Source organism: Buteo buteo, chromosome 5 (genome assembly GCF_964188355.1).
Source record: "Buteo buteo chromosome 5, bButBut1.hap1.1, whole genome shotgun sequence".
NCBI lineage: Eukaryota > Metazoa > Chordata > Aves > Accipitriformes > Accipitridae > Buteo > Buteo buteo.
The window spans coordinates 5,315,593-5,341,541 of NC_134175.1; the positions used below are offsets into that span (position 1 = coordinate 5,315,593).

The 25,949-nt window shown below is 44.9% G+C and overlaps 2 protein-coding genes across 6 annotated transcripts in view; both read left to right on the forward strand.

The window, feature by feature from the left end:
- The window catches only part of TMEM201 (transmembrane protein 201), a 34,877-nt gene extending 29,808 nt beyond the window's left edge, over positions 1-5,069 (forward strand). For all 5 annotated transcript variants that reach the window (XM_075027328.1, XM_075027329.1, XM_075027326.1 and 2 more), the window contains 2 exons: positions 23-154; positions 649-5,069. In XM_075027328.1, the coding sequence (XP_074883429.1) occupies positions 23-154; positions 649-746 (230 nt within the window). In that variant the 3' untranslated portion in view covers positions 747-5,069. The remainder of the gene's footprint in view (positions 1-22; positions 155-648) is intronic.
- A 2,817-nt stretch (positions 5,070-7,886) lies between these two features.
- Positions 7,887-9,813, forward strand: LOC142031564 (uncharacterized). Its single transcript, XM_075029209.1, is given in 2 exon segments — positions 7,887-8,587; positions 8,589-9,813. Coding segments are annotated over 2 exon segments (807 nt in total). The 5' UTR covers positions 7,887-7,930; the 3' UTR covers positions 8,739-9,813.
- Positions 9,814-25,949: the final 16,136 nt, after the last annotated feature.

Genomic DNA, 25,949 nt, shown 5'->3' on the forward strand with positions numbered 1-25,949 from the left:
TGCCATCTTTTTCACCTTGCAGATATGAGATCTGCTATGGAAGGAGGGAGTATTTGCAGTGATAATTCCATCAAAAAGGAGGATCACTCATCACACTCATCTACGTGTGTGGTGGACACAACTACCAAAGGGGAAGATTTGGCAGGCTGGAGAGGTAGGCGCAAGGCATGCGAGTGCTTTGTGTATGTGTGAGCATCTCTGTGAGGGTAACTGAGATCTTTCCTGTGCTGTAGCAGTGATCTGATCTTGAGATCAAATAAATAAGTAGTGGCAAAATGGATCTTCTGCCTGCTGTTCTAAGACCTTAATAAGGCTATTCCTATTCTTTGGACTGTCTGACAAATACTGACAGAGTGCTAAACTGAGACTGAAGGAAAGGGATGGGGATGCAGGTGTTGAGAAGAGCGATGAGATGAATATATAGAATAGGAATAGAGAGAATATATAGAATATATAAATAGAACCAGAGAGAGCAGTGGAATCTTTTCTGATAGGAAAAGTTTTTCAGCAATTTCTGCTTATGGTGAAAATGCTGGGCAGAGAGAGAGAAAGAGCACAATGCATGTTCACTGTTATTTATCTCATCAATTCCTTAATATCTCTTTCTACTATTCCCTTTTTTCCTTTGTGTTGTCCTCTTCTACTAAGGTCATTTTGGTAACTCCGCTCTCCGAGGTCTGCTAGCCGTGAGTCTGACTCTCAATGCTGTCTTCACATCAGCCTATGTCTACCGGAGCCTGCGCTGATTTGTGCCAACACTCCTGTTCTTTCTGGTTCCACCTGCTTCTGAGGAGACGAGAAGAATTCAACCACGGCTTCATGTCTAATGGCCGTGCCATTGGTGCATGCTGTTCTTTAAAAAACTACTGTATGCTCAACTGTCATGACAAGGAACCCAGGTAGCTGCTGCCATCACTTCCAGGTAGAAGATATCACAGGATTGTCCCTGGAGGTGGCAGGCAGAATTCCCCAAAAGCTCCAGTTCAAAGCAAGAGGCCAGTCAAATGGCCCATGTGCTTTCTTTCAAAGGAACTGACCTGAGACACAAGCCTGAAAATGTGTAAGCTACGTTTTTAGGAACCTATCCCCAGCTCTTCTTTCTGACATATTAACCTCGTGTTGGTGGTGCTGGTAAAATGAAGAGAATTAGAACAAAGGAGCTGGAGAAGAGGGATGGCTTAGTAGCTGGTGCTGGGCTTTGGCTACTGTAACAGCATTCCCAGCCTCTTTGCCCAGTGGTTCCTCTTATCTCTTCCCTTTGGCACTCTCCTCTAAATTATCAGTGAATTTTCTTTAGTTGCCTTAAGCTTGCCTAAGCACATGGGTGACCTTGGCTGCTCTGTCATATTCTTGCATCTTATATGTCTGTGTGCTTCCACCTGGGCTGTGCCCTGAGGCCACTTTCACCAGCTGCCATTCTGGTCATGCTGGTTCTCAGAAACTGCTGTCTGTACATAACTCCAGCCAGCGCTGTTGCTGTAGGTATGCACAAACCCCAGACAACATCCTCTTGTGGTTTGCTTTAGAAGGAGGAAGCCTGTGCTTTGCTTTACCCAGGAGGCATTAATTTTGTTACAGTTAATTCTGTAATAAGAAAGGATCCCTCTGTGATTTGCCCCACAGTCAAAGGGCTTCAGCTCACAACTCTGACTGCTGGTGTTTCCAGTGAAGCAGCAAGTGGCATAGCTTGTTCTTGCTGTAAGACGCACAAATCTATTCTATTAGAAGATAGGTGAGGAGCTGTGTGATTGTATACATTTATCCAAAAACCTGACATCTCAATTTGATACTGGGATTTGCTAAGTAACCATTTAAGAGATTTCTTACTTAGTTAAATGCCAAGGTGCTCTTGGCGAGAAATGCCAAACCTGCTTCTGGACAGTTCAGCCTTCTGGATAGATTCTTCTTTTCTAACCCAAAGAAAGTAGCCCTAGATTTTCAAAATCAGTTTATAATGTGGGCACTTCTGCTTTTGGGTAAATCTTCAGCATTGCTTTGAATTCAGGGGCCATTTAGAGTATTGTGCTGAATATTCAAAATCATGTAGTTCATTTTAGGGAAAAAAAAATATTGATCTTTATATTTTGATTCTTAAATCCCAAGTGCAGAGAGAAAATTTACCAACGTGTCAAGGGGACCTGGTAAAAAGAGAGCCAACTGACATTAGCTATGTATTTCCTGAAGCAGGACTGACACTATCAAGATTTTTTTTTTCTGTTGTCTTTTCCTTTGGGCTCCTTTACCTCAAACTTCTTTTCTCTTTCCTCTCCCTCACCCCATTGTCCTGTGTTTGCATCTTGACTTACAGTGTTACACTTACTGTGTCTTTTCCTCCCTTTCAGTTCTGCTGCTGTTCCCTCTGTCATAGTCTTGCATGTGCACAGAAACAAAGTGTATCTCTGCTGGTAATTCTCTGCTCTGAACCTGAAATTCACACCTTGGAGTGATGATCACCCTTCCTTTCACTTCATTGTTTTTTCTTGCACGTTTTAATTGAGTTCCTACCGCAGCCTCACTTAGTACATCAAGTGAGCGATAGGCAGGCCCTAATCAGCATGCTATATGACAGATTAAATGGGACTTTACTGCTGGTGATTCAAGCACTAAAAAAATTAAGTCTCTCTTTGTCTCTTCCATTTCTTCCTGCATTGTTTCGGCAGCCCGCTTCCAGCCACTGCTCCCCATCCTCCCTTGTTAGCAAGGCCTGCTCATCACCTGCTCTGCATCTTAGAGGCAGAGAGTAGACCTCTGCCCACACGTCCTGATCTGAGAGACTGTGGAGATGTCATTCCTGATTCTGCATCTCTCTCAGCATCTTTAGAGTGTTGGCAAAGGGCTGCACAGCCAGCACCTCCTATACTGAGGCCTAGGTCCAGGATAGAGACCTGCAGCAGAAAGATGTGCTGCAGGTTGATGATGAATTCTTTTGTAACTTGCATGAATTGTTACTTGTAGCCAAACCGGACCCATAACCTTGCTGTTAAGAGATTTTTGTCCCTTTTATAGACTTCCGCAGGCTCACTTGAGCATGTGTATAGGCAAGATGCTAGCAGACCAACTTACAAACTTCTATTTAGACCTCTGCTGTTTGAGTTTGATGGTGTCCTGGTGCAGTGTGTGACATCCCATTCATGGATCCTTGTCCTGACTTCCAGCATACCCGGGGGCCTCCTATGCAGAGACAAGCCTGCCAGAGAGTACTGTGGGTTTGCTTGTCTTTATTATGCCAACAGATGTGCACTGTGACTTCATGTATGCAAACTTTCCACTTTCACCTCCCAGTCTGCGCTGAGTTTTACCATCGTGCTCACCTGGAGTCCAAGTTGGTCTCTGTCTCTACCAGATTGCAATACAGATTTTCTCCTCCTTTCCAGCAACCAAGGAGCTGCAGCCTCTCCACACGCCTCTTCTTGTCCGTATTCCAGAACAGGAACACTTTAACGTGTCACACTGCACTTCTGAATCTGCTCACTGAAACTGTTCTTGGAAGGGTATTTGGTGACCTTGTCCAAAGCAATATAAAGACTTTGGATTTTATTGCTGAAGAGGGAAGACAACCAACTTTTTCATTCTGGTGCTAGAACACTCTCCAGTGGTGCTTTCACGGTTGTGAAGCCTTCGCTTGAATAGTACACACGAGTATACGTGTGTATGTGTGTGCGTGTGCATGCATATGTATAAAAACATTTGGAGGGTTTCTTCATTTCAAAAGATCTGAGCCCATGTTTGTCTTTATATTGTTGGCCTTAATCTAGCTCTTAGATACTGTGTCTATCTTGCTGCTGTTTTCTATATGAAGCTGGTTTGGAGGAAACAAAAGATTATCTGGTCCCCCTGTAAAAACCTTTGTGACTGATGATGTTAATCTTCATACAGTGTTGTCCAGGGGTGAGATTTTATTTTTCTAATATTGTTCCTACTGTAAAAGCTGTTGGGGTGTATGGAATGGAAAAGTTCTTTACAAAATGGTCTGATAAGGATTTGAGTGTTACTTAATAATACCAACAATTAAATGATCAGGTTGGGATATAAATGAGCTCCATTTCCGGACCTTTTCCATTACCTACCTTCCCCTGAAGATGCCCAGGTACTTTTTCTTTGGATATGGGCTTGTTAGGCACGTTCTGAGACGTTACAGAGACTTCCAATGATTTTGCTGTTCCGAATTAGGAAGAATTTGGATTCTAGAGTCTGGTTCCAGTTCCGCAGTCTGGGTAGTTTGGCAGATGTGACAAATATTATGCACATGTGACAAATATTATGCACATGTGACAAATATTATGCACATGTGACAAATATTATGCACATGTGACAAATATTATGCACATATCTCTTTGATGGGATAGAGAATTGGTAGAATGAGCTGCTGATTTCTGAAGGTCGTCATATCTTTTTACATAAAATATTAGGCATGAAATTGGTCACTGTGGCAATGTGGAAAAAAACCTCATTGCTGGCATACGTACGCCAGATTCACTGAATTTTAGGCTGTCTGCTCAAGCAACCAATGTGGCCTGTGAATGTTTTATTCCCACTCCTCCTTCTTGGGTGATGGGAACATCTGTAAAACACTGCTGAACTGACTGGGTTCCTTAAAACAGGGCAGCTGGAATCAACGGCTTGTGTTGCCTGTGGATGCTGCTATATTTTTTCTTCCAAGCACCATTCCTGGAAATAACTATGGTCTTAATCTCTCTCACAGACATTTGTTAGAAGGCTAGAAATGGCCAATTTGGCCAATACTTTTTTTCCTTTTTTAAAAATATACGTTGCATCAAGAAGTTATCATCGCTGTGTCCTGTGGTGGGAGTAAGGCACAGAGTACTTCTGGATGGAGTAGGTATCTAGAGAGGGCGAGGAGGACAATTTTGAGTCCTAAACCTTATTTCCTGTGAAAGAAATACTGTATGTCATGTGTGTAATACTTGTTTGGGGAGCTCTAACACTGTACAGTTTAGTTAAATGCCCTCCGAGGGAGGAGCAGCTGTTCCTCAGAGGTTTTTAGTTCATGCTTTGTGTTTGAAGAGGAATATTTTTCTTTAAAAAATAAAAAAATGTTTAAGTTTTCACCTTAGTGTGTTTGTTTCTAGGGGAGCTGAATATTTTGCGGGGAGAGGGAGACAGTATTTGTGCTTGTGTGTGGTTAAATCAACTTTGATCTCTTCACTCTTCTAAAGCTAGCAAGAGCTAAGAGAAAGCACAAAGCTTTGTGAGCTTCCCCGAAGCAAGGAGAAGCTCGTGACCTTGATTTGGAAATGGAAGAAGTCCATTGTTATGCTCTGAAGGCTTTCCATCAATTAAAAGGGAAGCCACCTCCTGCCATTAACTGATGTTCTGAACTTCTCCCTGGATGCAGCTGCAGGGACCTTCCTGTCTTGACCTCCTGTAGGGCAGGGACTGTCGTTTACAGACCTGTTTCCTTAGAACCCTGACCTCAGCTGATGGCTGCAGGGTCGCATGGTAGCACCAGCACTATTTTGTTTTGTCTGGATTTTCAGTAATTTGGTAGGCAGGGAAGAGGGGGGTGTAAGGGAGGTACTGAATGCAGGTGCTTTGATCTTGACCCAGTCATCTTCCAAATGTGCGCATGTTGGCAAGAAAGCCAAGAGGATTATTTATATGGATAAGGACTGAGCACATGTAAGGGATGTTTGGTGAAGCCCCAGAATTTGTCCCAAGATAAGCACAGTCACAGTGTCAAGAGTGGTCCAGTTATATGCACACCTTACGATTTGTGTTCATTTGGCACTTAAGGGATTTTTTCCTCTGTGAGATGGGGACTGAGAGTCTCTCTGAGATTTTGGTTTTATGCGTTATTTTATGACCTTTATGTTTTTAATGTAATGTAGATTAAGAGACAGGTGGCATAAGCTTTTAGACATCGGCTTTCTAAGCACAGGCTTCAAAGGCTGTAGTTTTCCTCCATTTATACTTTTATGACTTATGTTTTACTTTATTAAAATGTGCTGATGATGATACAGTAAAGGTTGAAAGATCAAGAAAATGAGAATGAGCAAGAGGGAGCCATGAGCAATAACAAAACTTAATTAAATGTTTGATGAATTTACGAACTTGCTGAGAAGGCACAAGCAGAGGCCTTGCCTGATAGATAGGGCTGGAAAAGATAAGAACTCCTGCCTTTGTTCTCGTCCTTGTAGATAATTTAGCTTAAACTAGCCATATGGTTTTACATCACTAATGAAAACTTAGATAATAAGAGCACTAACAAGCATTTTTTTAGGGACTAACGAGCATTCTTTAGGAAAGGACATTTGCATATGCTAATAGTTTCCCAGAAAACTAATGAATACATGTACTTAACCTGCACAATTAGGCCTGACGGTGTGCACGATAGGTGGAGCGTGCACCCAGCGCTGCAATAAAGAGTGCCTGCTTTCTAAAACTCCAAGATCAAGTCTTAGAGAGTTTCTGAACTGCCGATTTACTGTATCACTGATTTGTTTTAAGACCTGGCAATGTCTTCTGTCTTGTCTTTAAATACCTGGAGAGAAGTTCTATGCATTGCTATGCAGGAAGGGATGCACTTCTCAGACACTCTTCCTTTCCCCCCCTCTTTTTTCAGTGTTAGAGACCTGTTTGGTTCTGCAATCTGTTTTTATTTTCAACAGTGGTCTGTTTACTTGCTTTTCCATTACTGGCAGGAGATCTAAACTGTGGTCATACAGGTGAGTCTTCCTGGGCTCCATCAAAGAGCTTCCTTCTGCTGTTGGCAGATTTGTTACAACCAGTAGGGATGCTTCATGCTTAATAATTTAAATATTTCCATCCAGCCCACTGAAAGTTTTCTATTCAAAGACCTGTACAGTATTTTTAAAATATGAGACATGATAGCATTGTTTGACCCACCACTGTCAAGCTACTGTCAGTAGTTTTTGTAAACTGAGAACAACAGCCTGATAGTCATCGATGTTTTCCTTCTGTTTCTTAGCTCTGTCCAACTTTCGGAAAAAAGGAACCGATTCCTTCCAGACTAGTGAGTTGTGATTTTTTTCTAATTAAGGGTTGTTGTTGGGCTTTGGGTTTTGGTTTTGTTTTTTTTTTTTTAATTAATTAAGGGTGATCAAAGACAGACTTTTCAAAGGAGGCCGTGTGTTTTAATTAAATTACTGGCATCGTGCCACCGATGGCTCTTTACATACGGATGTATGGTGAAGCACGGGGTGAGCCGTAGCGCTCACACCAACGCGACGCTGATAAAAACCAAGACCGCGGCAACACGGTTCCCCCTCGGTACCAGCCGAGGATCTGCTCACACACATTTCCCCTCTGCGGCCGTGATGCCGGGGTACCCGTGGGGAGGGACGGTGATGGTCCGTGGTGCCCGGGTACCCGCTGGGGGGGACGGTGATGGTCCGTGGTGCCCGGGTACCCGCTGGGGGGGGACGGTGATGGTCCGTGGTGCCCGGGTACCCGCTGGGGGGGGACGGTGATGGTCCGTGGTGCCCGGGTACCCGCTGCGGGGGACGGTGATGGTCCGTGGTGCCCGGGTACCCGCTGGGGGGGACGGTGATGGTCCGTGGTGCCCGGGTACCCGCTGCGGGGGACGGTGATGGTCCGTGGTGCCCGAGTGCCGGATGCATTTGCATCTGTAATTAATTAGGCGTGCAGCTGAGCCCCTCACCTCACCGAAACGGTAAGAAGCGATACGTTCCGCTGGTCCTCCCGCAGGTACTTTGCCGGGGGATGCCCTCGCCCTCCGGAGCCGGCGGGCCCACTCTCCCCCCCCCCCCAAGCCGGGCCGGGCGGGCATCCCGGCTCCGTCTTTCCCCCTCTCCTCGTTATTTGGGTTTGCGAACCTAAACCGCCGTCCCGACCCTCCCGCGACCCCAAACACCCCGGGGCGGGGGGGGGGACGACGAGGCGGGCAGAGGGTTTTAGAGCGGCGGCGGGGCCGGGGGAGCGCGGAGCCATGGGGGAGGCGGACCCCGGCGAGCCGGCGGCGGAGAGCCGGGGGACTGCGGTGGAACCGCTCCAAAAACCGCCTTACTCCTACGTGGCTCTGATCGCCATGGCCATCCGGGCCAGCCCCGAGCAGCGGCTTCCCCTCAGCGGTATCTACGCCTACATCGCCGGGCGCTTCCCCTACTACCGCGGCGGTCCCAAGGGCTGGCAGAACAGCGTCCGCCACAACCTCAGCCTCAACCCCTGCTTCCGCCGCCTCCCCCGCCGCCACGCTCCCCCCGCCGCTCCCCGCCGCGGCGGAGACTGGGTGCTCGATCCCGCCTTCCACGACATGTTCCCGGGGGGGGACTACCGACGACGACGACGGCCGCGACGACAAACCGCCCCCCCAACGCCGCCGCCGCCTCCTCCTCCTGCCGCCGCCGTTCCCTGGCTGGCCCCGCCGCCGCCGCCGCCGCCTCCCGCCGCTTGCCCGCACGGTCCCTGCGCGGCGCTGGCTCTGCCGTTGCCCCGGGGGTGCCGCTGCGGTGAGGTGGCCGGTTGGGCCCCCCCCGCCATCCTGGGGCTGCCGCAGGGGCTGCCCGCTTGGCCGCTGGCCGGCGGCGCCGGGGCGAGGGCTGTCCTGCGCCCGGCGGAGCTGGATTTGGGGATAAGGAGCGACCTGGGGGGGGAAGGTGCCCTCCTCCTTTAAATACAGCCCCCGACGTGAGATGCGGTGCTGCAGGACGGGGGCTGATCTGCTTGAGCAGAGGTTGTGTCGGCTGGTTGAGGGGTTCGGGTGTGTTTCTGCATCCCGGCTTGAGAAAGGGGCTTAAAATAAATGCTCAGCTATTCAAGTGCCTGGAGGAGGATTGCTCGGAGAAGTTCCCGTTGCTGTGACTGAGACGTGCCACCTTGTTTCTCCGTGCTGTGAGGAGCTTGAATTGTGCTTCTGCACTGCTTTATCCGTTTGGATTGCGGGGGGAGGTTGTGATTTTGGGGGATTAGGGGGGGTGAGGCTGTGATTTCGGTGTTTGAACCTCCAGGCAGGGCTGAAGGGGGGGCTGCGGAGCTAAATCGGTATCTTGTGTCTTCTCGAATCTGTCGTGTAGATGCTAGTCCTTGCAAAAGCGAAACCCGGCTCGTGCAGGGAAATTATTTTTTCAAGTGTCCTTAAAACTCCTTTTGGAGCTTTTCTTTCAAGGTTTATGGAAAAGCAATATATGCATTTTTCCATCGGGGGGGGGGGGACCAGCGAAAAACTGAAACAGAAACCCCAAAGATCTTTGGAGTAATACTGGGAATCTTGTGGGTTTGTATTTAAAGTGAATCTATATGGGGTTTTTCATACAGTGAAGAGTTATTTTATACTGTTGCTTGTTATATATGTTTACATATGTTCATTGTTAACAGGTCTCTTATAAATGATGATGCTATAATTACTATGTTCATTGTTAACATGTTTCTAACAGATGATGCTATAATTACTGCGTAAGGTCTTTTCCCCTTTTAATTTCAGAGGGAGTAGTTTCTATGCTTTTCCCTCAGAATAAGGGTTCAGAGAGAAAATATGCTTCTAATAAAACTGTGTTTCAAGGGAGAGAAAAGTTCAAATGCTGTTATGTGAAGAGCAGCGCTTGTTGTGTGTTATATTTTATGACTTGTTTAATAAATAGTACTTCCAAAAAGTTGTGGCTTCAGAAAGTACTTAAATTATTTTGATGCTTTCTTGATGATCCTTGAAAGAAGGTGCAACTTAAATCCACTTTTATAGTTGTTATTTTTTACTTTCCTATACTTACAAACCGATTCTAAATCTCATCTTTAAATTTTAGCAATATGATACAAACAGTGCTGGAAATACTGTTAGATTTAGCTGGGGCAACAACTTTACAGTTGTTCTTACGTGATGCCAACATATTAAAGATACTGCAGTTTTATGATTTTTCAGGTTGGTTTTTGTTTTCCTTTTGTCTCATTTTTCATGTAGCTCCTGATAATCTTGAATGCTAAACCACTTGCTATACTTTGAAAAACTGTCTTTGCACTTTAGTTATAAAATCAGTTCAGTGCCCAAAGTGGAATGCAATTACATAAAAATTGTTGCATTTTGAAGCTGATGGTAAGTCTGTATGTAATGGAAACAAATTCTCCTTGGGTTTTTGTTTTAAATAACATATGGTTCTGTTCTGTTTTGGCAAAGTTTTTAAGTCCCTGCTGTGGTTTAGAGCATATGTGAACAATACATGTATGTGAAAACTACAGCTGCTGAATTTGGCGTATTAAGCTTGACCTCTGCACTCCCCTTAATTCCACTGTACGCAGAATTAGGAAGAGTTTCAGAAAGTCTGACTTTGTGTATGCTTCTCACAGGTTGTTTTATCAGCTAAGCACCATATGCAGGTTATTGAATCTGATGATGTTCCAGCTGATGTTTGTCTTTTCTGTAAAACAGACCTTAGGCTTCGCAGCCTGAAAGAGTAATAACTGCTTTCTTCTAAAGGACTCCCATTTTATTCTAAAATAATGAATGGAGGTGTGCATACGAAGAACAAATCCATTTTCCTGGGTAATCGTTTTGGTTCAAATAGAATTGTCTTCAGGGCATGGTATGGTTGGTATTAGTACAAATAGACCCAGTATTTCTTCTTTTGATATTTCTTCTTCCTATTGCATTGTAGATAATGTGTAAATGTCCACAGTCACACGTGAAATTTATTGTGCACTCATGCATTTAGTAATTTTTTGCCCACGTATTAAATAATTGTTCGCTCATGCATAAACTAACTTTGCCCTCATGCACGAACTGGTTGTGTACTTACAAGTGAACTTTTAGCTCATGCATGGACTCATGCCTTCAGGCATAAACTAATTGCTTGTGTGTAAACTAATTGTGCCGTCCTGCTTTCAGAGTGTGGTGTAGCCAGTGTGTGTTAGTAAGATGGACCTGGACCCTGTTAATGTCTTCTTTCTACTCGATTGTGTAGATAACTTGTGAAGAGTGAAAGTGTCTGCTTTTTTGTGGGGGTGTGCACTTTCATACATGGATCTCCAGAGAAAGAAATCAAGTCTTGGAGGAGACTTGCTCGGGGTTTTCTTTATGGCCTTGGCTGTAGTGCCACTGGGACAGGCACCCTCACTCGCAGGCTCCATCACACCCCATCCCCACGAAGAACGGGATTCCCTGATTTTCTGTTTCCCCAGTAAACCTCCAGTGCACGGGGTCTCCTTAGAAACCCTGGGGTGGGTTGTGTTCCCAACGGGGGTAGCCTGTTGCGGGCAAACCAGTCTTGACTTGGGGAATTTTTACTTAATTGGATTCACTGCCAGTTAGTACAACTTCTGGTCACTGATTTAAGTACTGGGGGAAAAAAAAAAGCATAAACAATCATAAAATTAGCAAAATGCCTTTTGGCCCCCTTCCCCAGGCTCAGTTTAAGCCAAACACTTATAGTTTTCCTTCCTAGTCTCAACTTGCCTTGTTTTTGCCAAGAGTTGTACTTAGTCCATCCCTGTTACTTTAGGGAGGTGACAAGCGGCACAGGAGGTTGGTTATGTGCATAAGGATTTCTGTGTGCTGCTCTGGGTGCTTCTTACTGGTTTTGTGTCACCTGTGGGCTGCAGGCTCTCAGCAGGGTGTCTGCATCCCTGTCTGGGTCACCTTAATTGTGCTAATTGTGTCCTCCTGTGTGAAAGCAGGGAAGGCCGCAATTTATGCCCAGTGCAGGCTGCAAAGCCGGGGCTTTTTGAGAAGGCTTCTCTGTTTTTTGGGGTTTTTGTTTTTTGTGTTTTGTGGAATGCTCTCTCTTGGAGAGGGGCAACAGCTGCTGCAGTTTCTGAAGAGCCAGTTAATTATTTTTCTCAGGTAACCTCATGTTACCCAAAGGTCCACGGTCAGCTGGGAGGGGTCAGTGCCCTCCCCTCAGCTTGCTCGAGCACGTGCAGCTGCAGCTTGTCTGTGCTAATGAGACCCAGAAGCTTCTTTGCAGACACTGCTGGTCTCGGTGAGTTGTGGTGGGGCTGAGAAGATCTCCTTGCACCAGGGACCCCCGCTTGCCTGAGCGTCCCTGCTAGCCCTTGGTTTTTGCAAGGTGTGTACCTCTGTGTGGAAACCAGACCTGGACCAGGGATTGCTTTTGGAGCAAAGCTGCCTGTGAGCCCAGCAGTTGCCTGGCAGGGGATTGACTGGGGTAAGCGATGGCAATTTCTTACTTCCATAATGGCCTATTTTATGACTTGGCACCCTCACGCTGGGTTGCGTGAGGGGAGCTCTCTGCCTTCCCTGTTGTGGGTGCTCTTTTGTGTGTACTCCCACCAAATGCATGGATAAGGCTACTTTTATGTGCCCTTAAGTAAAGATCACTCCTGCCTCGTTATTCCCCTTGAAAATAAGAGATTATAAGGAGCGTATGAAGTGAATTTTGTAGGCCAAAGAAAACGGTCCAGGTGGTTTTCTGGAAGGCTGTGTGCCCATGGCTCATGAGGCACTCAGCTTTGGCTTTGCGTGGGTTCAGACAGAAGCATTCGTTGCTGTTTTCTACTTCATGTGTGTTGTGGTAGCAGCTAGAGGCTTCAGTTCTGGGCCAGGACCCAGCTGAGGTAGGCAGAACAAAAATATGGTTTATATTTACAACTATTTACAGCAGCTGACAACTAAGCGAGCACTTTACTGTGCGTCTTGTCCGGCTCATGTACTCCTGCATGTAACAAGAAATAGATGTGTCATACTCAAAAGTGGACTTTATTGTTGTTATTTGTGGCTTTTTTTTTTTTGGTGGTTGTTATTTCCTGTTTTAACTTTCAGATGACTTGGTGACTCTAGTGTCTGAGGTATCCATTCTCACACAAGAGATGATGAGCACAGTGGAAATTATTAGCTACATCTGGTCCAAGGTTTTCAAAACTAATGAATTTGGGTTCTGGACACGTGATAGTCTCAGGATTTTGAATATCAAGCATTTAAAAGTGTTTCAGTTTGTACTTCTACAGTTGCACTTAAATTTGGGAACAGCTCATTTATTTGTAATCCCGTCTTTGCTGATTTAGTACCTGAAAGTTCTTTTGTATGTCTGAAATCCTTCAAAGATTGTCTTATCCTTCATCTTTGTGTATGATTCTCTGAGTAAGTAAATGATCTTCCCAATTAAATGTGGCTGTTAAAGGGGTTGGGGGAGGGAGGTGTTGTCAGTGTTTGGGGGTGGCATATTTTTGTTTTGTAGGTTTTTTTGTAAAGTCTTCAGGACTTCCTGAAGCAGTTCTTGTGTTTGACTCTTCTGAATGTATTTAATTATAACTGTAGTTTACCAGCAAACTTCTGTGTAATAGTCTTCACAGCTACAGCATTCAGTCCTCTGGCATTTCTATCCAAAAAATGTTGAGTGTCTAGAAAAGGAAACTGTGGTCGGTACATAAGCCTCTGTTTTATTCAACAACTACAGTAGAGACACTAGAAATGACATTTCAAGCTTTATATAATTACAAATACATAGCAAGAGCTCTGTTCATATGGTAGGTTTCTGAAGAATATGGCATCTGTGAGGCTCTGGTTGCACAGTAGCTCTGCTGTGGAATCCTAGGGCAGGCAACACTAAATTCAGTGGTGTGTTAGTGCCTGTGTGCAAAGGATGAAAAGTTGTATGTGGTGCATGAAGTGCTGAATGTCTTGTAGGCAGTAAAGGCTGTGAAACAGAATACAGTGTATCAGGCAAAGCATGAGACAGTAGTCTCAAGTTTCCAGTTAAACCCTGTTTTAAGATGAACATTGTGAACAAATAGTCACAGAAATTCTGTGCATCAAGAAATGCTAATAATGTTGTCAAATTATACAAGGTAATTATAGATGCAGGAGTTTTATGTTGGTTCAGCTCTTCATTTTCATCTCTTAAAAGATATGCAAGTGTGTCAAGCTTTTGAGGACATATGGAAGAGTCAAGAGCTTTGTCTTCTCTCTCCGGTGGGTTCATGTGTCGTGTTGGCCCTTCATTACTTTTAGCAGCCTGTTTAAATTGGTAAGAGTGATGTATTTGCCAGCACTTTCTTGGTTCCACAGCTTTTCCATTTTGCGATTGCCACTAGGTGGGGCGTTCGTGCCAGCACACCAGCGTTAGGGGTGGCTATTAATGAGGCTGAACTGGGTCTTTAGGGAAAGACCTCTGCATCTCCATCCCCTCTGGAAATGAAACAATAAATACACGTTGGAGCAATGTTAACGGGAGATTCTAGGAGTCTGCAAGTGGAGGTGGGAAGATGAGTTCAACTGCCTTTTTCACCTGCAGTGGTTTCTCCTGCTCGCCCCCTCCCAGCAGCATCCCCCATCATGCTGGGCTTGATTAATTTTCCTTAAGGTGATGGGGCCTATGGGCAGGTCTGATCAGATGTAGGTGGAATTTATTGTAAGGATAGTAGGGATGCACGCGGCTGAACTATCTGTAGTCCAAGTATTTGGATTGCAGACCACACTGTAAGGGGCTTTGCTCTCCTTTCTCTCATGCTCCTTGTTGCACCTGCTTTGTCCTTTTCTTGAGCAGGTTTGGATAATGTGCCACAGCCCCAATACCAAGTAGTTAGGTCTCTTACACAAATACCTTTATGTGAATGCCACAGAAGAGTTAATCATCTCTTCTGTTTGCCTTCTCCAGAGGCTCCTTCAGTTGTCAGCAGAGATGGTCTCTTCCAAAGATTGATTCAGAGCATTTAGAGGAAGGCCCTGCTCTGAATCCCTGCTTGTAGGAGCATCTCTCTTCAGTTATTTAAAAAGACAAAACAAAAAAACCTAGGAGCCTAGGAAGACTAGCTGGCTAGCTCTGCCAACCAAGGGAGGTGCTGGGAATCCCCCTCAGTCTCATTCAGGCACTTAGACACACATCCCCCCCAGCTCCCCGCTTTACTTCTGTGGCTGGAACAGAAAACTGCAGTGTTGGCTGCGTTTAAACCAGGGGGATTGTTCATGGTCTGCACGGCTTTTTTAGCAGCTCAGAAGTACTGGGGCCTCTCCTGTGTTTTGCATCCCTCTAACAGCAGAGGGTCTTATTGGTAAGCCTCTTTCTCTTGGGTTTGTGACTGCATTTAGAAAACTTGACGTCTGCTTATTTTTCTTCAAGTTATAGCCTTTGGTCAACATTCTTATAGGTTTTATAAATAAACTACAGCACAGCATATCCCTTTGCAAGCAATACAGAGGCTTTGAAAATGACTAAGGAAATATTACATTCCCCTTTCCCACCAGTAGATATCAGACTGTTTAATTCTTTTCCATTGTGTTGCCATGCATCTGTCTTCACTCCTTCCCCTTTTGGTTTTAGCACTTAAAAAATGGTTTTATGTGTTATTAACAGTAGAAAAGGACAATTCACCTGTGCACAGTGCTGAATTAGTACAGATGTAAAAAGACTTCCAATTGACAAAATCCAGGCTAAATACAGTGTAGAGAGATGCCGTGTTGATATCTTAACATGTTAAGGCCTATAACTGATCCTGAGCTGTCACTCACTGTGGGATGTGCTAGGTCATTTTGTGGCTTCATATTGTGAACTGTTGCCCACCATGGCTAAGGTTGTGCATGCTTATCCCACCTGCATTCACTTTAAATTTTGAGCACTGGTCTCCAGAAGCACTAGCCAAGCTGTGTTTTGTGTCTGGCTTTTCCCTTTGCTTTCAACACCACCAGGATTCCTGTGACATGGCTTCTTTTCCTTTTGTTTTATCCAGTTAGTTGGTTGATATAAACATAGATGTGGTTACATGCAGAGATAAAGTTGGAAATACTTTATATGAAATGGAAGCCAGGGTGTTTGCTTGTTTGTCAGTGGTTTGCTTGGCCTTTCTGTCCCCTAGTAGTGTTTTTGCCCCTAACTGTTGTTTCTTCATCTCCACCCTTTTAATTTCTCAGCCTTATGTAGAAGACTCCCAAGATAAGGCTGTGAGCAATGAAGACTCCTGCAAAATAGAAACCTTTCTGTCAGAAGCTGCCAACAGAGGGTGAGTTGGGAGAGCTATGAATGCTGAGAGCTGTAGACAAGCTGATCCACTGTCCCTCTTCAATACATAGATGCGACTCAGAATCCTTATTCTTTAATAGGTTGTGTATGGGCATAAAAATGGTGTTAAGAGCATTTGAAAAGCAGCAGATTATAGATAAAGTTCAGATAGTCTGTAGAATGGTCCTCAGTAGATATTTGAAGCTGCAAATCTGAATTCTTGGGGATTAAGGAGGTTACATACTTTTCCTTAAAGTTTAGAGCATAAAATGGATGCAGAGCTGCCTGTGGAGTAGTGTCTGTTTTGACTTGTTCCTTTTACTCTGGGACCTTCAGGGCAGGAATTAGTGTTGTGGTACCTCCCAAAGCTAGTCTATCTGTAGGACTTTTCCTATGCACAAGGGACCAAGAATACCCTATCCAAGCTGCAAAGAGAGCAGTGCTTTAAAAAGCAAGCTAATAGCCATGAGCGGCTTACTGCAGAGGGGACAAATGGGCAACAATTCAGTCTTGTGTTTCCCCCTTCAAAAAATCCCTCTTTAGCCTACAAGAATTGTAGCAAAATTTGTTGAACTTCATGAACCTAGTGTGCTTAAAGTGGTGGCTGACAATGGTTGTGGAAAGGCCAGCTGCCTTAGCCGGGGATAAGTAACACAGAAGAAGAGAAGGCAAGGAGCAATCCAAATTCCCAGCGAGAGCACCAAGAGAGCTCTGAGAGGGGCATGTATGGGAAATGATGCTTCGTGCATTGTCTGGAGGGAGGTAAGGTACAGCTCCCATTCCCCCAGATGCTCTGGGTGTGCTGCACCCTCTCCAGTTTGTTGTCCTCTCCCCAAAGTGCCTTGTTCGTTATTCTTTGTACCGGAGGGCAGTTGCTGGTTGCAGTCAGTTTGGCATCTCTCTGAGCACGGCAGGGAGGCTGCAGACCCTGCGGAGATCTGGAACAGACCCTCTGCCTGCCGTGCTCCTGCAGCATTTCCAGAACCTGGCTGCAAGACGCAGGGCTGCTGCGTGGTCAGAGGTCGCACCCAGCCATCTCCATCAGCACGAGTGTGGTGATGGGAGTTCTTCGCGCTCAGTCCTGCCTTTTCCACCGCACAGGAGTGGACAGCGTGTGCTAGGACTTGACAGTGAAGTATAGCAGGAACTTCTGCTGTACCCAGGAAGCTCAGATACCTGTTGGGTTTAGCTTGGCTCTCTTAATATCAGCCGCACTCCCACCTCTCCCCCCTTTGCCACCCCCAAGACCAGCAGGGTCGAGTGAGATGCATTTCCCTTCGTGCTGCTGGATTTCCCCTCCCTCAGTGGCTCTCTGGCCATGCAACTCCGTAACCAGTTTCCCGTCAAGAGCAAGTACAGCATTTCTCACCGAGATCGTGGCCTGTGGTAAGGGGGTGGGAAGGGAAGAGGGGGTGGGGTGCGTGTTGGGGGAGCTGTTGCTGCTGCAGTTTCGTGCCTCAATCTGTATTCTCTCTCTTCTCTGCATGGCTTCCTGTTTTTTCACACCACTGCTCTTTGAAACAACAAGCTGCAAGCAGCAAGGAGGACAGGGGGTGGAGGTTAGTAGGCTGGAAGAAGCCTCTGGCGACACTTGCAAAAGGTTTGGGTGCAGGCTCTGGAAAAGGCACTACATGCTTATGTATTTCTCCGGGTGCAATCCTGCCGTTGCATACCGCAGAAGTCGCTCTCTGAGGAGGTGTTGCTGTGGTACACGTATGCTCCTCAGAAACGCGTTGCTCAGTGCCGCGCGATTGCGGAGGAACTGTCCGTTAATTTTTCACTGCCAGTTGTCTTCCGCAGCTGCTCTTGAATGGACAAAACTAGGATTTGTCCTGTACTTGGGCATCCTGTGATAATCAGTCAGATGTAGTCAGTGTCAGAATAATGCTAAAAGATGAACCACCAGTGCTGATTCCTGCAGAATTTGGGAGTTTATGCTTTAAAAAAACCACGCAGTCCAGTTTTGCTTAGTATGTGAAATGAGCAAGCATCTAGTTTGAAGGGCAACAGTTATGAATTGCCCTACCTTTCCATGACCTTGGGTAGCTGGCAGCTTGTACAAGGGCTGGACGATAGTGAATTGCTCAGAGAAGTGATTCCCGAACTGTGAGCCAGACAGAAATTGCTAACCGTTTGCAAAGAACTGAAAATTCTTGAGAGCTGTGACTTCTGTTTTTTTTGGATGCCTGACAGCATTCGTAGAAAATTAAGAAGTTGCATTAGGAACACTGCTGTCGGTGTAAGTCCTGTATTTACTGCTATGTTGTCTCCCCTCTGTTTTGAGAGGGGGAAATGGTCTGTCTGATGACCAGTAAAAGGCAAAATGTGAAGAAAGCTATTCCCAGGATATCATCGGGATGAGGGAGCTGTACCATGAGGTGTCCTGCTTGAGTCAAACCTATAGCAGAGTCCTCTCCCGAACAGGACTTGTTAACAATGTTGTTTGAAAACATTTTTTCCGGTCTCCCACACGCTTAACGTGAGCGAGTCTCTACTCACTCAAGTTAAATCCATAATTCATCTTTGGTAGATGAATAACTTGTAGGGTTGAGGGAGCTGCTCTACCATATAGGACCAGTATCACATTCACTTCAGCATCCGATCTGTGCTCTTGTTCAATGCCATGTGCTTTAGAGAGAGGTGCAAGGAGTCCTGTGTTCTAGTCAGTATGATTGTTGCAGAATGGGAGATCATTTTTAATCTGAAATAGCTGTGTTGCTGTCTTGTCTGCCAGCGGGAGTCAACGATAAATTGTCTAGAAGCAGAAATTTTGGAGGAATGGAGCTAGATGGCTACAGATAACTTTGGTTCAAGGCGTGAGACAAATGGGTGTTCCTGAGATGCTATTTTTATGGGTGACATCAGAGCCTTGGTTTGCTAACATGTTGCTAAGTGCCTTCAAAAGCTGCTCCTCTGGATAATCATTGCAGAGTCCAGGGCAAGGTAAACAGAGGATTAGGTTGCAAAGTCTTGTTCTGGCAATGGTTCTTCTCTGCGGGAGGCGGATGGGCAGCCAACTGAGCACAGCTGCTCGTGGAGTTCCTTGCTTGCCAGACAGTGCTGTAGGAAGGAGATGAAAAATGGGAAAGATTGCATTAATTATTGAGCCTTGTAAAAATAATTAGCAAGACAACAGCAGGCAAATGGGCAAGGAGGAGGAGAAAAACAGCTGCCAAAGCACGGAAAGATAGGACTTCACTGGAGATAGAAAAGGAGGGGGAATTGGATAAGGTGTCCTTTTAATCAGTGGCTGGGGAGACAGATGAAAAATTAATGTATGAGCTTTGCGTGCACATTAGAGCAGGGCAAGGAGGGAGGGGACATCTCATTTAAGTTGCCCACTCTTGGCTTCCACCAAAGGCTCCTGCAGATTAAATGCTGTTTTCATGGCTTTTCAACAGATGTTATGAGTGGTAACAGATATGACCAGTGATACAAGGAGAGGCAAGAACAGCTTGTGCAAATGTTTGTCCAGAAGGATTGCCTGGCTTTTCCATATATGAATTGGTACCAGGGCTGTAAAGGAACTGGCCAAAACGCTGGTTAGTCCAGGTTCCCAGATGACAGGAACAAGCCTCCGTTAGGAATCGATTTTCTCCTTCATTTTACAGTTCCCTCCAGAGTCACCAGCAAGCATATGAATGGTTTTTGCACTGTAATGCTGTGGTCTCTGATTTGTGGGCAGAGCTGTCTACTGTGATACAAGGATGTAGTTAGTAAGATTTAACAGTGAGTCTCTACTGCGTGCTGAATGTAACTTTGTCATCAGTGATTTCATGGTGAGGCCCGTTCATGTCTTCCAGAGTAATTCCTAGGGTCATTATCCTCCTGGAATTGTTTCCCGTGACCAGTCTTCCAGGTGCCACTGTCTAGAATCTAGCAGATGCTCTCTACTCCTGGAGAGCTGCATCTGACTGGTCTCTCACCTGGCTCTATGCAATCTCTTGCAGCGATCTTTTTCTATATTACCTAAGCAGATAGCATAAAAGCTACGCTGTCGTGTACATTAAAGAAAACAGCCTGTCAGTTGGCAGTTCCCAGTCCTCCCACGAGAACATTGTTCTTCACTTGAGGCAACCACCTAAAAAGGGGAGGAAAGCGCTGCAGGGAGAGGCCCCATTATAGCCAGATGACTTCTGAGCACTTGCGATCTGTAGAACTGCTGACCATGCTCTGTTCCTTCAGGGAAAGTCAACTACACATATGTAGTAGAGAGGGTGATTCAGTCACCCGTGATAAGATCTAACAGATATCTTAATTGAAGTAAATAAACAAGTATCAGCATAAACTAATGGCTGACTTTACTAGAGCTCAGTTGCCTCTCTGTAATGGAAAGTTTCAGGGAAACTTTGGGGGAATTTGCACACATGCAATCACAGCTGCTGACTCCTCATTCAGAGCAGAGGAAAACATTGTTTTCAGAATCAGTTATGCTGGGGTTTTTTTGTTGGTTTTTTTTAATGGCCTCTTCCTCTATTTTTTTGTGACATAGGAGAAGCAGTGTGACTGGTTTTAATTTTCTGCTGTAAGACTGATCCCAAGTGGGTAAGTGGGGAGTACTGCTAGACAATTCACGCTCAGTGTCTTCTCCTGATGCTGCCAGCGTGGAGGAAGACGGCTTTCCCCTGGACCCAGGTGATGGGAGCACTGTTTACTGGGCTCATTCAGTCTTTGCTAATTCATATGCAGGCAGAACTACCATGACATGTCTTTATTCATGCCAGCTTGTAGCTACAACCAGGACAGTCTCCAAAGTACAGCCAAGGTAGCAGGCACAACCATCTGTAGATGAGCTGGAAACATTGACCATCAAGATGGTGATAAAAAATTAATCAAGGTTTGATTGTCACATGGTTGGTCGTTTTGCTATCTAAAGTGCCTGAAGGGGAAGACTTTGCGCTGTGAGCTGTCTACAGGTTTGTCAGGTGCCTTCACCTTTACTTTTTTGCAGCATAGCAGGACTTGACATGCTATTTATTGTCATTTGTAAATTGAGGAGATGTTCGACTGCCTTCCCTCCTTTGGTCAGCTGGAACCACAAAAGGGGTTCAGGAAGAGGAGTAGGGAAAAATGCTGCGATGCTCTGGATTGAGCAGTTTGCGCTGCCAAGTAATCTGTTATCACCAAACATGCTAGGGTGTCTGTTATCAGAGATAAGGGAAGACAAAGGTTCAGCAAAGACAGGAGCCATGTGGGACAAGAGCTCACCCATTCTGGTAAATGAGATCAGATGTGTGTACTTGTGCATCTCCCCTCTTGGCAAAATATATTTCAAATCTCTCTGGGCTTTTGCTGGTTTTGATTTAGCAGTGGAGGAAAAAAAAGATCAAGTGTGGGTTTTGAGGGGTTGGTTGGCTTGGGTTTTGTCATTTGCTAATCTGAGGGAGCTACTCCAATCATAAAGTTTGCTGTGTGGATATTTATGTCACCACAGGGGAAAGACTGTCTGGTGTTTCAGGAACAGGAACGGAAAGTAGTGCTAGCCTCCGTTCCCCCACTGCTGCGTGTGACCTCCCAACACAGGGAATGGACGAGCAGAGTGCACGGGAGTAAGCAGCAGCAATCGATAAAGCATCGAAGGAAGAGAAGAATGCTAAATAAATAACGTGCATGGAGGAATAGTCAGGGCATGACCTGTTAGCACTGAATGGTCTGTAAGTGGGTGCTGTGGCTCGGGTTGTAATGGCATGACATTAAAAGCCCATATGGCATCGTCAGGAGCTCTGGGTTTTGAGAGGGCATTTGCCTGGCTCCAGGGTGGGAGCTAGTAAAAGAGACAAGTGTAACAGGCTGGGAAATGGCACAGAAAGAGAAATGCTTCTGTAAAAGGAGAAGTCTGAGGAGGAGGAAGGATATATTTTTAGTGTCAAAGGGCTTGTGAATTTCTTTTGCTTTTGCCATGGAACAAACCACATGTGTGATACCTAGGTATGTTTTTGTTGGGGACTTTTGAGGGTGGGGAGGAAATGTCTTTAAAGGCCCCTTTTCTTTGCAAACTTTTCTTTAGTGAGTTGAGTGAGCATCTTGGCTCCCCAAGGAGCATCCCAAAGGAACCTGACAGATGAGCAGGTGGGTGGTGGGTGGTTGCCACAGCAGCAGGCAGGAGATGCCGCCATCAGGGGTTAATTGGGGTGCTGTGCCATGTGTCTGCAGGACGCTTGTTAACCTGTTGGGCACCTGACTGGTGAGCCACGCATCTAGCAAGCAGATAACCACAACAAGAAGCATTGTCAGTCATATTTTACTTTCGCCCCCCACTTCTCCAGCCCAAGACGGTGGCTGATAGTTTGCAGTTTTGCAAGCCATGTGCATCTGCCCAGCTTGCAAAGTATGGCAGTAGTCTTCTGCTACAGGCAGTTCAGTGTCCCTAAGCTCTTTGGACAGTGTTACAAACCCAGTGCTTCCCAGCAAAACATCTACCTCAAGACCTGGCATCTTTGACCTCCCAGACCAAAGCAAGCTAAGTTTCCTGCTGTTCCCCATCATGAGAGCACTGCTCTTTGGCTGAGAATATGGCAGTTTGAAATGGGATGGTAGAGAGAGACTCTTTGCTGACACTAAAGTAAATGGAATAGTTCCCTTTTCTGGTGCCTTGTTTCTTGTTGCTAATTCTTTCAAAACTTTTCTTTCTAGAAGTGGGGTTTTATGGTCAGGTCATTGGAAACAAGCTACAATCCCCTCTTGCGGTACTCTAGCAAGTGGCTGTATTCCGTCTATGTTTTCAAGTGGTTTCCATGTTTCTTGGTATCTCCAGTGGGAACTCCAGATCATTTCATTCTCAAAGTCAGGCAAAGCAGCGTGGCTTGGCAAAGATGTCCTCTGGCAATATTACCGTGCTGTACATAATAGCACATACCTATGAAGCTGGTGCTTATTTATGGAAAAAAGTTGCACAGGTTTCACTAAATTTTTCCATTGAATTTCCAAGCCTAATTCTGAAAGCATCGGCTTGCCAAAATTGTGTATGAACCCCGTGACATGGTCCATCTCCTTTTTGACAGTGGTGTGCCCCTGGTTTCTTCCTGTAGGCATCCAAGCATCATGCCTCTTGCTGCCTGGGAATTCTGCTAACTATGTATGTCTGTTACTCTCCTCTCCTTACCCCTGTCATTTTCTCATTTTATCTAGGAGACTTTGCTCTGTGTCTTTCTTCCCGTGACCTTTAGAAAACGAGCAAATTGAAAAATCTGGCTCCTGACTGTAGCTAATTTATACCAATCGCTCAAAACACTAAACAGAAAGCGGGTAGGAGGAAGGAAATGAGAGGTTGAGTTTTTTCCTGTTGCAGGTAATGTGGAAATAAAATAGGAAATTCAACGCAAAGTTGTCATCTTGCTGAGCCCCCACCAGCACCACAGGCTGCAAGTGCTTTATGGCTGTTTTTGTTTGATGATTTATCCCTCTTAGCGTCAGGGTAAAGCTGGACTTAAGGTCTTTGTGATCATGCACAACAGGCTTACAGCAGAGACAGTTTAGAAAAGGAACTTCCAGGCAGTCTGGATAAGACTGAATTTTTTCCTGTTTAAAAGAGATGGGGGGGTGAGTTGCTGTGTGCTTGTCATACTAATAAAGAAGGTGGCTATTGAGGACTTAGTGGGGAAAAAAGTTGTATCAAATTCAGTCTAAGATCTTTACGTTTCTCCAACCAAGTGGCTGAGCAGTTGTATATGCAAAGGTGTGTAAGCTGGGGTAATTTGTTATATTGCTGTCCTTCTGTTAAAATGGAAAAATCACTTAGGTGAAGCGTCATTACTCAGGGCTGTAAAATCTACAAATATGAAGATACACTGCAAATTCTTTTAGTAAGTAATTAAGACTGCACGTGGAAATTGCCATCATTCAATTGATTTAATAACTGAATTTGACATTCAGTGTTGTTTACCAATATGTACGGTTTTATTATCTGTTTAGGAGTAGATGGCTTATTTAGTGTGCTAGACTCAGCTAAAGCACCACTTAAATGAGTGGCACTTTTTTTTCCCTCCCCTTAATTTTCAAATATTCAAGTATTTTCCTTGAAATAAGCCCTGACAAATGAGCAGCATGGTCTTCCTGGAAACTTTAAGGAAAAAAAATATTTTAAATTAATAAATAAATACATCTAGTTAACTTTTTCATGGATGTTGGGGGAACGTGAGCTACCAGGATTGCGGTGCTTTGGCTTTGAAAGGCAGCTGTTGGGATGAGGACCTGGACAACATAAGCTCAGTAAGAAGCGGCTTGTCTTGTATATGCAAAACCCAGTCTGCAAATCATAATGACGTACAATTTTCACAGAAGAATGCGCCTTTTCTTTATTTTTCCTCAAGTCACAGAGAAAAGCAGCAAATGCTGCAACTATTGATGATAAAAATTCCAGATGACCCAAAAGGATATGGTACAAGATACACGTGTGGGAGTTGGGGTTTTTGTCAATAGCTTAGATACAATGCCTATCTTAAATGCACCTTCTGTGTGTCTTGCTTTGCTGTTTTGCATGTAGTTCACCTCTTATTTTGTACATGCATGTAATGCATCATGCGTGTGCTCATAGGCAGCACCTCTCCACCCAGTGTGGCAGCGTAAGGCTGATTGCTGTCTACCGTGGGAAGCGTGTCTCCTTTATCTGGGTAAAAGAGTGGATGTGGGGGGTGATGCCAGTATAAGGATGACGGAGATTTTTAAACCCCTTTTTAGGGCCTGAGGGTCACAGGGCTCTGGAACATCCATTTCCATTGTAAGGAAGGCCAGCACAGTGGTTTGTGCGCACAGATCTGGGAGTAAATTTGCTGCTCTGGTCCCGATCCTGCATGCCCCTGTGTTGGAGAGTCGCTTGGTCTTTCTGGGCCTCAATTCAGCAGTCGAGAAAGGAAAAAACCAGCACTGAACTATGAGGAAAAAATGCAGAGTATAAAATTCCATTGTAACAAGCTGCCCAGGTCGCTTAGAGAAAGAAAAAGTTGCTGTGGCTGTTTTTCACCAACCCAAGTTAATAATATTAGTCTCTGTGTCACTGAGTAGGAGATCTGCGAGTCTCATACAAAACAGTTTGGTATGGTATCGCTCATCGTTGTAATTTGCAAATCACGTTGCAAATGCTAATCTTTTAAGTGATCCAATACTAAACGTTGCTGTTCCCACTGTCCTGAAAGGGAAACTAAGGCAGCAAGTTTGTAGCGTGGCCAGTGTCATGGAAAAGGGCATGGTGAGACCTGCAAAAATCCTTTGAGGCAGTGAATTTAGCTGTTTGATTGCATCCTCCTGATGTGAGGGGACACCCAACCTCGCTCAAATCCCTGCTGCTGCCGCCACATTTTAAATGATGATACAGTAATAATAAACAGTGAAGCTTTTTATTTTATTTTGAGAGGCACACTCACCCTTGTAGCATATAGTGTAAGTGCTTAACGTAGTTAATGCCTGTTGGGTACAGCTTCCCAGTCCTAGTTCTGTTTAGGCTGGCTGGAATGTTTGCTTCTGTGAAATGTATCTTCTCTTCTTTGTAAGTATTTTTAAAGACTTAATGAAAACAAACATTATCTATTTCTGGACCAAAATTTGAGGACAAAAATTTTGCACTTTCCTGCTACCAAAAGAGTTTGTTTTTCCTTCAACACTGTTCCCAGGGTAAAAGTTGTAGTTTTACCTCCAGCTATGTAAATCATTCTTCATCAATATGTCTCAGGTGGAAATTCCCCTGTTCACAAATGGAAATTTTACTCTGGTAACAGTAAAAATAATAATTTTCTTTCAGCCAAAGCCATCTCTCATTTTAGGGGAAAAAAAAAAAATTCCCTTCACATTCCTTTTCTCCTTGTTGTCATTGATGACTCATGTAATGGCCTTTGCTACTTATTTCTGACTCTTAAGTGATTTTTCAGGTGGCTGCTAAAAAATTCTTAAAGCATTTGTCACTGGCATCTGCCTCATTTTGTAACGTGATACATATATTCTGGTTTTTATGCAGAGAGTGTATTTGGGTTCTGAATGTTGCTTAGTTTGGAATACACACTTTAAACATCAAATAAAACTAAACAAACAAAAACTACCCAAATATAACAAACTCATGTGTTTGTGCAAAATATTTAGTGC